Source organism: Typha latifolia, chromosome 3, assembly GCF_019914945.1.
Source record: "Typha latifolia isolate L0001 chromosome 3, TyphaL0001v2, whole genome shotgun sequence".
In the NCBI taxonomy this organism is placed as follows: Eukaryota; Viridiplantae; Streptophyta; class Magnoliopsida; order Poales; family Typhaceae; genus Typha; species Typha latifolia.
The window spans coordinates 1,063,204-1,075,064 of record NC_133088.1 but is presented as its reverse complement, the minus strand read 5'-3'; the positions used below and the strand labels follow the sequence as shown (position 1 = coordinate 1,075,064).

At 37.0% G+C, this 11,861-nt stretch overlaps 3 protein-coding genes across 3 annotated transcripts; 1 reads left to right on the top strand and 2 right to left on the bottom strand.

Annotated features, from left to right (window-relative positions):
• Nucleotides 1-99: 99 nt before the first annotated feature.
• On the bottom strand, nucleotides 100-5,253 carry LOC140784673 (ultraviolet-B receptor UVR8). The gene is made up of 9 exons (XM_073132197.1): nucleotides 5,111-5,253; nucleotides 4,304-4,583; nucleotides 3,568-3,761; nucleotides 3,413-3,460; nucleotides 2,818-2,890; nucleotides 2,280-2,451; nucleotides 833-1,264; nucleotides 553-744; nucleotides 100-327 (listed from the first exon to the last, which is right to left on the bottom strand). Exons 2-9 carry the CDS (start codon nucleotides 4,554-4,556, stop codon nucleotides 294-296), a joined length of 1,398 nt encoding a protein of 465 aa, XP_072988298.1. The 5' UTR covers nucleotides 4,557-4,583; nucleotides 5,111-5,253; the 3' UTR covers nucleotides 100-293.
• An 83-nt stretch (nucleotides 5,254-5,336) lies between these two features.
• LOC140784675 (uncharacterized) lies at nucleotides 5,337-8,104 on the top strand. The gene is made up of 8 exons (XM_073132199.1): nucleotides 5,337-5,603; nucleotides 6,252-6,399; nucleotides 6,503-6,622; nucleotides 6,718-6,761; nucleotides 6,845-6,970; nucleotides 7,509-7,593; nucleotides 7,673-7,729; nucleotides 7,819-8,104. Exons 1-8 carry the CDS (start codon nucleotides 5,554-5,556, stop codon nucleotides 7,888-7,890), a joined length of 702 nt encoding a protein of 233 aa, XP_072988300.1. The 5' UTR covers nucleotides 5,337-5,553; the 3' UTR covers nucleotides 7,891-8,104.
• Nucleotides 8,105-8,327: 223 nt separating this feature from the next.
• On the bottom strand, nucleotides 8,328-11,096 carry LOC140784676 (E3 ubiquitin-protein ligase At3g02290-like). The gene is made up of 5 exons (XM_073132200.1): nucleotides 10,868-11,096; nucleotides 10,043-10,285; nucleotides 9,468-9,855; nucleotides 8,854-8,963; nucleotides 8,328-8,597 (listed from the first exon to the last, which is right to left on the bottom strand). The coding sequence occupies exons 2-5, from the start codon at nucleotides 10,139-10,141 to the stop codon at nucleotides 8,568-8,570; spliced, it is 627 nt and encodes a 208-aa protein (XP_072988301.1). The 5' UTR covers nucleotides 10,142-10,285; nucleotides 10,868-11,096; the 3' UTR covers nucleotides 8,328-8,567.
• Between the last annotated feature and the right edge of the window lie 765 nt (nucleotides 11,097-11,861).

Here is an 11,861-nt window from a genome sequence, read left to right as displayed (position 1 = left end):
ATTAATCTTCTAGACATCACGATGCCTCCACGGATTGCAGTGTATCTGGATTACTCTAAGATGTTTCAATAATAATAATAACAACAAAGAAAACTTATATTTTTTCTTTTCCTATCCATAGATGAATTTATTGCAGTTCAATCTCTTTGAAAGTCCCGATGGTTCAATACTGACGGACATTGACACCAGATTACACTGACAGTACAACAATTTGTATGACAATTTGTGTAGTTACATAAAGTTGTCATGGTAGCTGCCTTTAGCCTCGCCTTTTTCTCATGGTTTCTTTTTCTTCAGTCACAATCCCCCTGATCAAGCAAATGTTCCCTACAAAAAAGAATAACCGATAAATACACATACACACGGTGCTAGTATTGCAAGATCAATCAAATTTAGGAAGACTGAAACAAAACAATTAGTGACTACAATATGTTCAATACGTTGTGAAGGAAATGACCACCAGTTACAGACTATCTTCTCAGTTCTGCAATCCTAATAGCTACACGAATATTGCATCCTTTTCACCTTCAAAAACTTACAGGTAAATCATACCTTAGTCTTCCACATAGTCGTGCCAAGGCATCTGCACCAGTTCGGGATGCAACATCCTCAATCATAAAAGAATTGGACAGGTTCACAATCTCTGCAAGCCTGAACTCACATAATTCTTTCAACGAGCAGGCATCTGTTAAAACAGCTGAATGACCACCGCCAGCTGCCAGTCTTCGAACCTCCCCAACACACCTAGCAGTGAAAGAAGTAACAATTTAAGAAACAAAAAGAGCAAAGAGAGAGAAAAAAACAAAAGGGGATGAGGCTACAAAGATCTTACCAATCAACAGGTGAAGGGAACCAGGCATATGTAGATTTCTCATTAGCTGCCTGGCCATAACTATTGTAACCCCATCCATATATCCTCCCATCTCTCATAGATATAAGTGTGTGAGAATGGCCACAAGTAACAAGTTGCACACCAGTCAGTACAACCAATACCGGGATATTACGAAGTAAAAAGTCAGACCCATTGGGCATACAAGAAAAGAAACCATTTTGGGGACCCAGACCTAACTGTCCTGCTTGGCCACCACCCCATGCATAAAGTGCCCCTTCAGGCGTTAAAGCGCATGTATGAACACCACCACAAGCAACATCCTTAACAACTATTCCGTCAAGGGCAACCACTCGTCTCGGCAGTAGTTCCTTCTCTCCGTACTGAAGCGAGCAATGCCCAAGCTGTCCCATACTTCCCAGCCCCCAAGTATACCTAGAAAAATTGGAAATCAAGTCAAAGTTAGAAGCAAAAGATCAATTTAAACATATTGGTGGAATTTTCCTTTATCAAATTCATTATAAGGTTTCAAATATTTAAAAATAGAGGCATGCCTCTCAATTTTAAAATTTTACATGGTATTCAGATAACCACAAAATCCAGATGCTATTTCATGATACTTAAAATAAACTTACCATATATGTGAAAAGATCAACTCTAGGAAGCAAAAGTTGATCACTGATGCTATTAGCATTTCAATAGCTTAGAAATTGCACAAAAAATAGTAAGAACCTTGAGAAATACTCATATGTCCATTTTAACAATAGTCAGTGCAAGACTGTAATACAATGCAAATATTATGTCATATTTGTTGTATGCATGAAGTATGTCATGGCAATCATGTTGCATTCTTAAGCAGCGACAAGCAACAAGATGAGATTCATAGTTGCATACTGCTAATTTTAGTCTAAAAGACTATCTTAGAAGCTCCAACTGACAAAGGTTAATTATATATTGAAAATAGCCCCACAACTAGTTGATCTTAAAACCCTAAAAACAGTCACATGTCACTAGGTATTCAGCAGTTAATTACCAAAGGCCGAAGGTCAGCAACAGTGACCAAGTGCCATATAGGTCACAAATTATGCACTGATCTGTGTGATACCAAGGTAACAACTTACCGAGCAAATGAATTGGATGGCATCAATGGTGTAAGATGAATCATGAAAGCGCACAGGGTCAGATCTAATCACTTCTAGAACTACTTACCAATCATGGTAGCTCAAAAATTTAAGGAAGCAGCTCCTTGGAAGTGAGAAATTGTAAATGCAGATATTAAATTGGCTAGTCAAATGTCTAATTTCCTATATAATCCTATCTTATTCTAACTAACTCCATTTCCACTTCAGCCGCTTCTTGAGTTCTTTCTACTTGTGTCATGCGAGAAAACCACATAAACTTATGATGATAGCAGAGGCAACCAAAATCAGCATCCTTCCAGATGACTTACACCTCTCCATCTTCAGATATTGCTGCTGAGTGGTACTCCCCGCATGACACTTTTACAATCTTCACAACTTCAGGGGCTTCATCAAGGAACTTTGCATAAGCATTCAATATGCGAGCTCCTTGTAGTCCTTCACAAGTAAAGCCTCTGCCAAGCTGACCATACTCATTGTAGCCTGATTTTTCAGAACAGTAATGCAGATCTAGTTAATAACCGAATTTAATCTATGAGTAGGATACATAGTGGTCTTGTCTCCATAATTCAGCTTTAGAAACAATAAGAAAGCAAAAGACTGAAAAACTGCAAGACAGATGCACTTTGTTGGAAGTTTTATCATGCAGATGTAAGAATATTCATGGACATGGTCTTTAACTCTTTTTCTACAAGGCATATCTTTCAAAACAACAGTATGCTCCAGCATTAACAATCCTGATAAGAAACTTATGATAGAAAATATCATTTTGTAGGATCTAAACATGCTGTGCACTCTCTAATTCTACCATCAACAAAAACTCAAAGCTTATGAGTATTCTGAAATTACCCCATGCTTGTAAAAGGCCATCCTCAGACAGAGCCACAACATGAACTGCCCCACAAGAAACCTGACAAATGATCTGTCCTCCAAAGGAAATATGATCAGTATAACTCCCAAACTACCTAAAGAACTAAAACAGACAAATAGATTATAAGTATCAAATAAGCTCTAGAAAAATGAAACATATCCTGATTTCTACGATAGTATATCTGCATGAGTTGTATGTCATGTCATATTTAAAAAAAAAAATAGAACCTTTCTGAAATTAAGACATCTCTGCATCAATAATGCATCGGTATAAAGTATAAACAAAAAGTATAAGCAGAGAAATAACGAACTATATCTCACCAAGCTGAAATAGTGAGCTGGAGATGACAAATGCTGTATGAGATAAAAAAATATTGACCAAAAAGAAAAGATGCAGTATGATGAATTTAAAAAAATTCAGTTAGAATGATTAGAAAGTTTTATAAATGTAATAAAACATTTATTGAATGTGGAGAATCTAGAATGTGATATAATGAGCTGGTCAGACATACCAACAGATGACTAATGTCTACTTAACAGGATACAAGAAAGATGATTAAATGGAGTAATTTACCGTGCTTGGGGTGAAGGCTCCCCAGAAAAGGCGTGGATTGTTTGATCCCTGTGAGAAAAAAAAAAAGACTGGCTAAATCTCAAAGTTACAAAAACAATGACACCAACAACTTCAGATTTGATCAGAGTAATGTCAAGTAAGGTAATAATCAAGACCTGATTCTGTCCCCAAACCCAGAGTCTACTTTTAGATAGAGCACCGTCATTTTCTCGAGGTTCTGCAATAGCAGCTGTACAATGTGCTCCACAGGATACAGATTTCACGAACTCAGTTTGCAAAAGTGTAACCTTTTTGGGTTGCTTTGTACTCTCCTCAGTTCCATCTCCTAACTGACCAAAGTCATTCGAACCTGTTCTTTGTGTGTTTGATGTGTTCATGTTAAGACAAACACAATCAGTTGGCTATTATCAGCTAGATCATTTGATTACAAAAGAGTAGCGACTCAAGAAGTAACTATCGAGTATCAATCATAAAAAAAAAACTGCAGAAGAAGATTTCATCTCATCATCCCAAAAACAGATTATTCAATGAGCTAAAACCTATAATGAAATTGGAAACAAGAAAATGAAAATAAAATGAGCTAAGCATATTATATGTTCATCTTGTCTTTTATGTCTCCTCTCATAATAAATCATCAAGACCATTGCCTCACACCCTTCAGGTAAAAGCAAACACCCAGTAGAATGTGTACTTTTAACATAGAAGAGATTTATTCAGATGGCAACAAAGTGGGAGTATCATCAAAAGCCCTTCATTACTACCTTTCCTTTCAAACCTTATCAGTTATCATCATTCCAATCTCTCTTTCCCTTGCCAATAGATATTGTACTTATAAGATGTAAAGCATCATAGTTGAAAACAAATCTATAACAATGCAGTAATAAGACGAACCCCATGTGAACAATGACCCGTCAGAGGCTACTGCCGCAGTGTGTTCACGGCCACAAGCAATATCAAGCCACCGCATGTTCTCCCCTCGAGAGCACTTAAAAAGCTTGGGTGGAAGAGACTTTGGAATTCTCAGATGGCATTCTTTACCCTTCCTAGCCGTCTGCCCACTATGATTATAACCCCATACATATATTGCACTTTTCGTGGGCGGGTTCATAGCTCGCGTATCACATAATACCTCATGAATATCCATTTTCCTCTAAGACAATTACCTATATTGCTGAAAAAGAAAATTAAAGCAATCAATTTCACACTTAGCAAAAGTATCAACCCAAATCATATTACTAAATTAGTAAGTTATAAACAGCACACAATTTCAAGCATGAAACATATTAAGAAGCCCATTTCATCAGTCTTATCTCACAGCATTGAATCCAAATAATTCTAACAGTGCACATAAGTTATATATAAAACCAGTGATGTCTTGTTAAAACATAAGTTGCAAAGTGCAGGTTGCTTAGAACTGTGCTGTATCAGAGACAATACCGAGAGGAAACCATATCAATAAGAAACGGAAATATAATCCGCTGCGGTGATCGGCAAGAAAAGAAAAGGATTATAGTCTAAATTCGCCCCAAAGATAGGAATCTAGGGTTTCTACTTTTCAGAAGACCAGCAGCTTCCTCAACGTGAGGAATCGATCCACAACGAGATCAAGAAACAACAAAAATAATCCAAAATCCAAGAATGGAATGATGGGATTAGAGTTTGAGATTGGCAACGACAAGCTTCGCTCGCGATTCGCACCGAATAGAAGAAACTGGATCGAGCAATGGCGGAAGCGATCTGAGATCAGCAGGAGACGAACTGAATCCGAGAAGAACGGAGCTCCGCGAGGAATTAGGGCATCCAACCGAGCCAGAGAAGGGAAGACGAGGTCGTCTTCTCCCCTCAGGCTCGGCTTTGTATGACCAAAGAGGAGGAGAGGAGAGGAGAGGAGAGGAGAGGAGGGACACGAGATCCTCTCTCTTGAAGATTCCAGAAGCGGTGACTACTGTCACGCGCGGTTCTCTTCTATAATAAGCGCCGGATTAGTTAAAAAGTCATGTTGGACCATATTTTGCACCAATCGTCTTCACGGCCTCTTCTAATTGGATGCCTTTAAGGGTCCTACCTTTCCCCCCTATAGTAGCCTAAGCCAACTACCCCCTCCCTCCAATATATCTTCCAACTCCGCGCGAAGTCTTTCTATGCGAGCAAGGTCTCTTCGATTGCAAACATTTCCCACCCACCGGAGGGTGTGAGTGCAACTCTCTCTCTCTCTCTCTCTCTCTCTCTCTCTCTCTCTCTCTCTCTCTCTCTCTCTCTCTCTCTCTCTCACGGATTTGGATATTTCATTAAATTTTTGCGTTTTCTTTTATAGAAATTAGTTGGAATTTATAATTAATTTGATGCCCTTCTCTTCCAAAGGAATTGGGAAGTCGTGTTTTTAAGCTTGTTTCTATTTCGCAAGTAAAAATTCCCAAATTTGGGGCATTCTTTGAAGATATTAACATTGGGCGGATTGACTGAACTCGTTGCATATGTTTTCTTTTTTTCCCCTATGTTTCAAAAATTCTGTAGAAATTGGTTATGATTTGATTGCTGCTATAGATGCCTTCAAATTTTGAAGTTGTGTATTTGTTTGGAGAAGAACTATTTTTCCCACTATTATGTGATTTGTTGCACACATAATGAATTATGAACTGCACATTTGTAAGGCTTCAATAATATATATTTTTGTATATGTTTGGTGACTTGCAATCCACAAGTTGCAATTTCATGCTAAAGTTAAAAGATTTGAAAGATGTTCATGTTATAAGTTTCTTTGGAAGATATTGCCTTATTACCAAGAGGATAGAAAGATTTAAGGAAGCTGTACTCATCTGTATTTTTCACGAACATGCAGGTATCTAAGATTCATGGCCAATTCAAGCAGTGCGAAGAAGTTTATTCAAATCGATGTGAGTTCGGATACTGTATGCCCATGGTGCTTTGTGGGCAAGAAGAACCTTGAAAAAGCTATGGACCAAACAAAGGATAAATTTGATTTTGAGGTCCTCTTCGTTCCTTGGCAGTTTGGTAGCACAATGTGCCGCTGACTTTCTAGAACAGCTAGTTCCTTTGACTTTAATCTTTTTTTTCATCAACTGCGTGTAGGTAAGATGGCATCCTTTCTTCTTAAATCCATCTGCACCTAAAGAAGGTATTAAGAAGTCCGATTATTATAAGCAAAAGTTTGGATCTGGCTACAACCGTATTACAGCCCGGATGGCAGAGGTTCTCTTTATATGGCTTGAGAAGATAATTTGTTCATGCTCCAATAACAAATTTTCCTATCAATGAATGTAATTCCATGATTTTGAATATTGTAGGTATTTCGAGGCCTTGGACTTGAATATGACACTTCTGGGCTTACGTAAGTTTATAGCATAGACCATGAAGGTTAGCATGTATGATTTGAGCTATTGTTTATATAGCAGACTTTCACCCTTCATGCAGGGGAAATACACTGGACAGTCACAGGCTCATATCATTTGCTGCACATCAAGGATATGATAAGCAGAATGCTCTTGTAGGAGAATTATCTCTCAATTATTTTTGCCAGGGAAAATATATTGGCGACCGGTGAGTATATATTTGAAATAAATACAAATCACTGAAGCAAGCCATGCATGGGGACAGTTTATTCAGTAGTTTCTGGATTACACAGTGAGCATCTTCTTGTCTGCATGGATAGTCCACTTTCCTTAACATAAGTTGTAATGTGTGAGATTACATCAACAGAAAAGGCAACATCCTTCATCACTCTTCCACATTTAATTCTCACTAAACCATTGTTGTGAAAAGTAATATGTTATTGCTGACCCAATCAAACATGGCTGACATGCTAATTATCATTGGATAGCTTAATTGACCTATATTGAGGTGTTTGGTGTTTGGTGGATATCCAGCAAGCCTAAACTTTTAAAGAATAATGAAAATACTATCCACTTGATAAAGTGGGGCTATGATAAGCAGATGTATTTTTGATTTATTTTTCCCAAATTGCAACACTATTAACTCTGTATCGGTTGTACTTACTAGATATCATGTTAAGTATTGCTGACCTGTTTAAAATATTATTGGTAATGTTATAGAGATCTGTTAACCAAATGGCATGCAGGCAAGTTCTTTTGGATGCTGCTAAGAAGGTTGGCATAGAAGGAGCGGCTGAGCTTCTTGAAGACCCAAACAAAGGGATCCAGGAGGTATGCTTTCACAACGAACTTGTAGAGTTCCTTTTTCCTGTACATGATAAAATAACCTTATATTTTGAGTTCAACAAAGGTCAATGAAGAACTTGAGAAGTACTCTTCGGGCATCAGTGGCGTGCCACACTTTGTGGTATGACATCCACACTAGTTATTTCAATGTTTTCTACTTTGCATTAATTTTTTGTTTTGAACTCCTTTTTCACTCGTTAACTCTGCCAGATAAATGGCAAATTCGAGCTAAGTGGTGGCCAACCTCCAGAGGTTTTTGTAAAAGCGTTTCAGAAAGCTTGAAATGATGGAACCTCTGAAGACCCTCTGTAGGCTTATGAAGACCCTCTGAAGGCAACTATCTTATGTCTAATAATGTACTTACTTAAATAAAGACAGATTCCTACAAAATTATGTTGATGAATATTCCTCTGAGATCATCAGAGAGAGATACATATAATGCCCATGGTCATATATATATATTTGAATATGCTCAGGTGTGGCAAAACTTTTTCAACTTTCTTCTCATATTGCAATGCATGACAGACATGGATCCTTTCACCAATGAAATATCTTCCAATGTATGCATCTATTCGCATCATTGCTTAAAAATATCACACGAACATCACCACTGAGATACATATTGTAGTAAAATTTCTCCACTCTCTCAATACGCCAGTGGCAAAGGATATCAATCGCTGGAAAGGATAAGGACCACTCCAAATTGCAAAACGATGAGATAAAGAAAATAGTTTGTCTTCATTAAGAGGCCAACCATTTCAACTGGCACATCAATGTATCCATCAACAAAGGCAACTTCCAAACCACAAGGAAAATAAAGAAAAAGAAAATGTAAAAATGAATCTGGATTAACTGTCAGTTTGAGTATTAACCTACGGGCTATATTTCAGCAGGCATATTCACATATTGTCTTAATGTTAACCCCCCAAGCACCATAGAAGACTACTGAGGCAGTAGAATTACTGTGTCTCCTCATTGAACAGCATCACCTGTAAAAGCAAGGGAAGGATAGCATATCAGAAGAGTGAAAGGAATAGGGGGTTCACAAAGATAAACCTAATGAATGTAGCCGCAGAGAATGCACATCGACAAGTGCAATGGCATTCTACAACCGAGTATGTTTGCATTGTTTTACTACTGAAAGAGGAACTGGAATCAGAAGTGAACATTTTCTAAGAACAAGAACGACAAACATAAGACTGGCATGACTGAAGAGTTCAAAACCGTAAGAATCTTTGTTAATACCTTGCCACAGATAGGACAAGCTTCACTTCTTTCCATCCACTCATATATACAACCGAGATGAAAGTGATGATTGCATTGCAGTATTATCCTTGGGTTCTCAGGCAAGTACTCTGCAAATGAAATTAGACCAAAAAAAAACTCAATGTCAAACAATGTGCAAAAATTAACTCCATATCGTTCTAGGAGAGTATGAAATAACCAATCCAGCTTCTCTGTCCATACAGAGTGAATAAGGTAGTCAAACTCACTTGGGCCAGGTTATTGGCCATAGATAGATGTAAGTGAAGCAAATATATGGTCTTTGCCTATCACCATAGACCTATAGAAGATTGGTGTATCACAATAAAAGAGACTCTACATCACAGAAGGAAAACTGCCAAGACTAGGAAATATTGATGTTGCATTTTACAGACAAGGAAATTCCTGATAATGAGCAATGTACTATGTAATTTCTCATTTTATTACTTAAATGAATCATATCTCTCTCTTAGCATATGTATAATAGACATATATGTCAATGCATGATCCACTACATCTTGCAACCTAAGTTAGTTGTACATTACTGAAATAACAACTAGAATTAGAGAGTGCAAAGGTGGACTTCTTTAACGCACCTTCAAGGCATATTGGACAAGCATCCTCCTCTTCAGAGGAAGAGGTGTCTGATTCTCTGCTTCCCTCAACAACTGATTCATGCTTCAGTGAAGATCCATTAGACTTTTTTGTCATGCCAGTTGGTTCTATAAAAGCATCGTTTTTGTTTCTGAGGACAGAGACTGCTTGGAAATGAGGTGAGGATTTGTCTGGTCTTGGTACTACATCATCACAATGATGATGTACATGAGAGAATCTAGGATCATCAAAAGGTAGAGGCCTTGGTGGACAGCGAAATGTATCCATTGTGGAATTATCTTCTATGAGAGAACCAGAAGCTAAGGAATCTGTTCCCTGCAGCGATGAAGGAGCAATTCGAGTGTTCCCTCTTTGAAATAATAGAAGATACTGTAGAAACACACAGTAGAAAAAAATAGCGATCAGGTCAAATAGAAACATTCACCCACGTAAACCCAGTCAGAATATAATGCTCTACATTATTGTTGTTAAAAAGGATGAGAATGTTATCTAAAAGAGCAATGTAGCAAGCATTACAATGAGTAAAATTCAGAATCAGTTCGTTTATTGAGCATACCGCATCCACGATTGGTCGGGATACCCATCTGACATGGAAACAGCATCCATGATGATCTTCTAAATCATCACCACGCAAACAGCATAACAGAGAACCCATAAACCAAGTTCCCTTTCTTGTTTCAGTCTAAGCCCTTCTGGAGAAATCTTTGAAATATGGAACTAAAGCACCTGCTGTCACGGTGAGAAATGTTCTCCCTTCTTTCCCTCCTTCTCAACAATTCGGTATGCGAGACGAATTCAGCTATCAAAAACAAAAATCTCTAGTAAGCCAGGATTAGGGAATCTATTCTTGTTCTAGTAGGACTAGGGGATTTCTTCCTCCATGGATAACTGTTGTTGAAGAAAATACTTGAATTTCGTCGCAAGTCAATCGAATTTAAGAAGAAAAAAGTACATAAATCTAGGTTAACCATAAGAGACGCCAAATAATTTCTTTTCAAACATCCAAAACACTTCTGAAGCAATCTTCGAAAGAAGTAGAATTTTTTTAAAAAAAAGAACTTTGATTTATTCGAAGAACATAACTTAAGTCGCCGGAAATCCATCAGCAACCCTAAAAAATGTCTCTTCATTAAAATCATCGAAATATTTGACTATTTCTCTTCCTACAAGAGAAGATATATCTAAAGAAAAGAAAATAACTTTTTAAACAAAACCCAAACAGAAAACCACGAAATCATCAAACCGAGTCTAAAACAGCTCTAATAACTCCAAAATCGAAAACCCACTTCATATTTCTTCGAGTTACGGGATCCAAACGACTAGCAGAGGAAGAGAAGCAGCCGAAGACAAGGAAATCCAAATCCAAGGGAAAGAAACATACCAATAGATTGTAACAACTGCTGTCGGTAAAACCCAATACCAATAGATTGTAACAACTGCCGTCAATAAAAACCCAAAACCCTCTTCATATCAATCCTCTTGGATTCCTTCCACCCTTCGATTTCTCACCGACGACAACTGAAATAACAAAGAGAGTTTCAAGCGTGGAAGGACTCTTTTTCGAAGATAGTAATGTAGAAGAGTTAAAGGAGCCAGTTGATATAATTACCCCCCCTCTTCTTTTCTACGTACACCTTTAAGTATACATTGGACGACCGGATGAGCGTGAAACTGTGATCAAACAACGCTAAGATTGGATTCCGTTTAAATAAATTAAAATTTTGGGTGGAATTTATTTCCGAGTTGATTTCGGCAGCCGCGCCACTTTCTTTATTAGCTGTAAATTTAGTAAATTCGAATCAATTAAGATTGATGAATAAAATACGCAAAAGATATTCTCAATATATTAATTATAATTCAGTTCACGAAAAAGTTAAGGTGGCAAACTGGTGGGGTCTCTAATAGTAATCATTAATCATTTTGGATTAGAATCTTTGATAAATATATATGATATTTGGAAATTAGTAACTTGGAATCTATTACTTATAATAAGTATTTAATATTTTATGATACAATTTAAATTATAAATATTATATTTTTTAATACAAAATTAGGTGTGCAATTTTTATAATTCATATATAGTTCACTGGTATTGATACTTTCTGCCATAAATAAATAAAATGCTATCGTTATCAAACTACTCTTACCATTCTCCAAATCAAACTATATTAACTAGCTATAGTAACTCTGTGCAACCACTCTCTAGAAGGGCTAAACTGTAATTTACTTAGAAATTTAATATTTGTTCATATGAGTTTGACTAAGCTCATAATTAAAATATTAAAATTAAAATATAAAAACAAGGACTCAAGGAATGAAGTCATGATTTTTAATAACTCCATCAATATCTTGAATAATGAAGGCCAATTAACTCT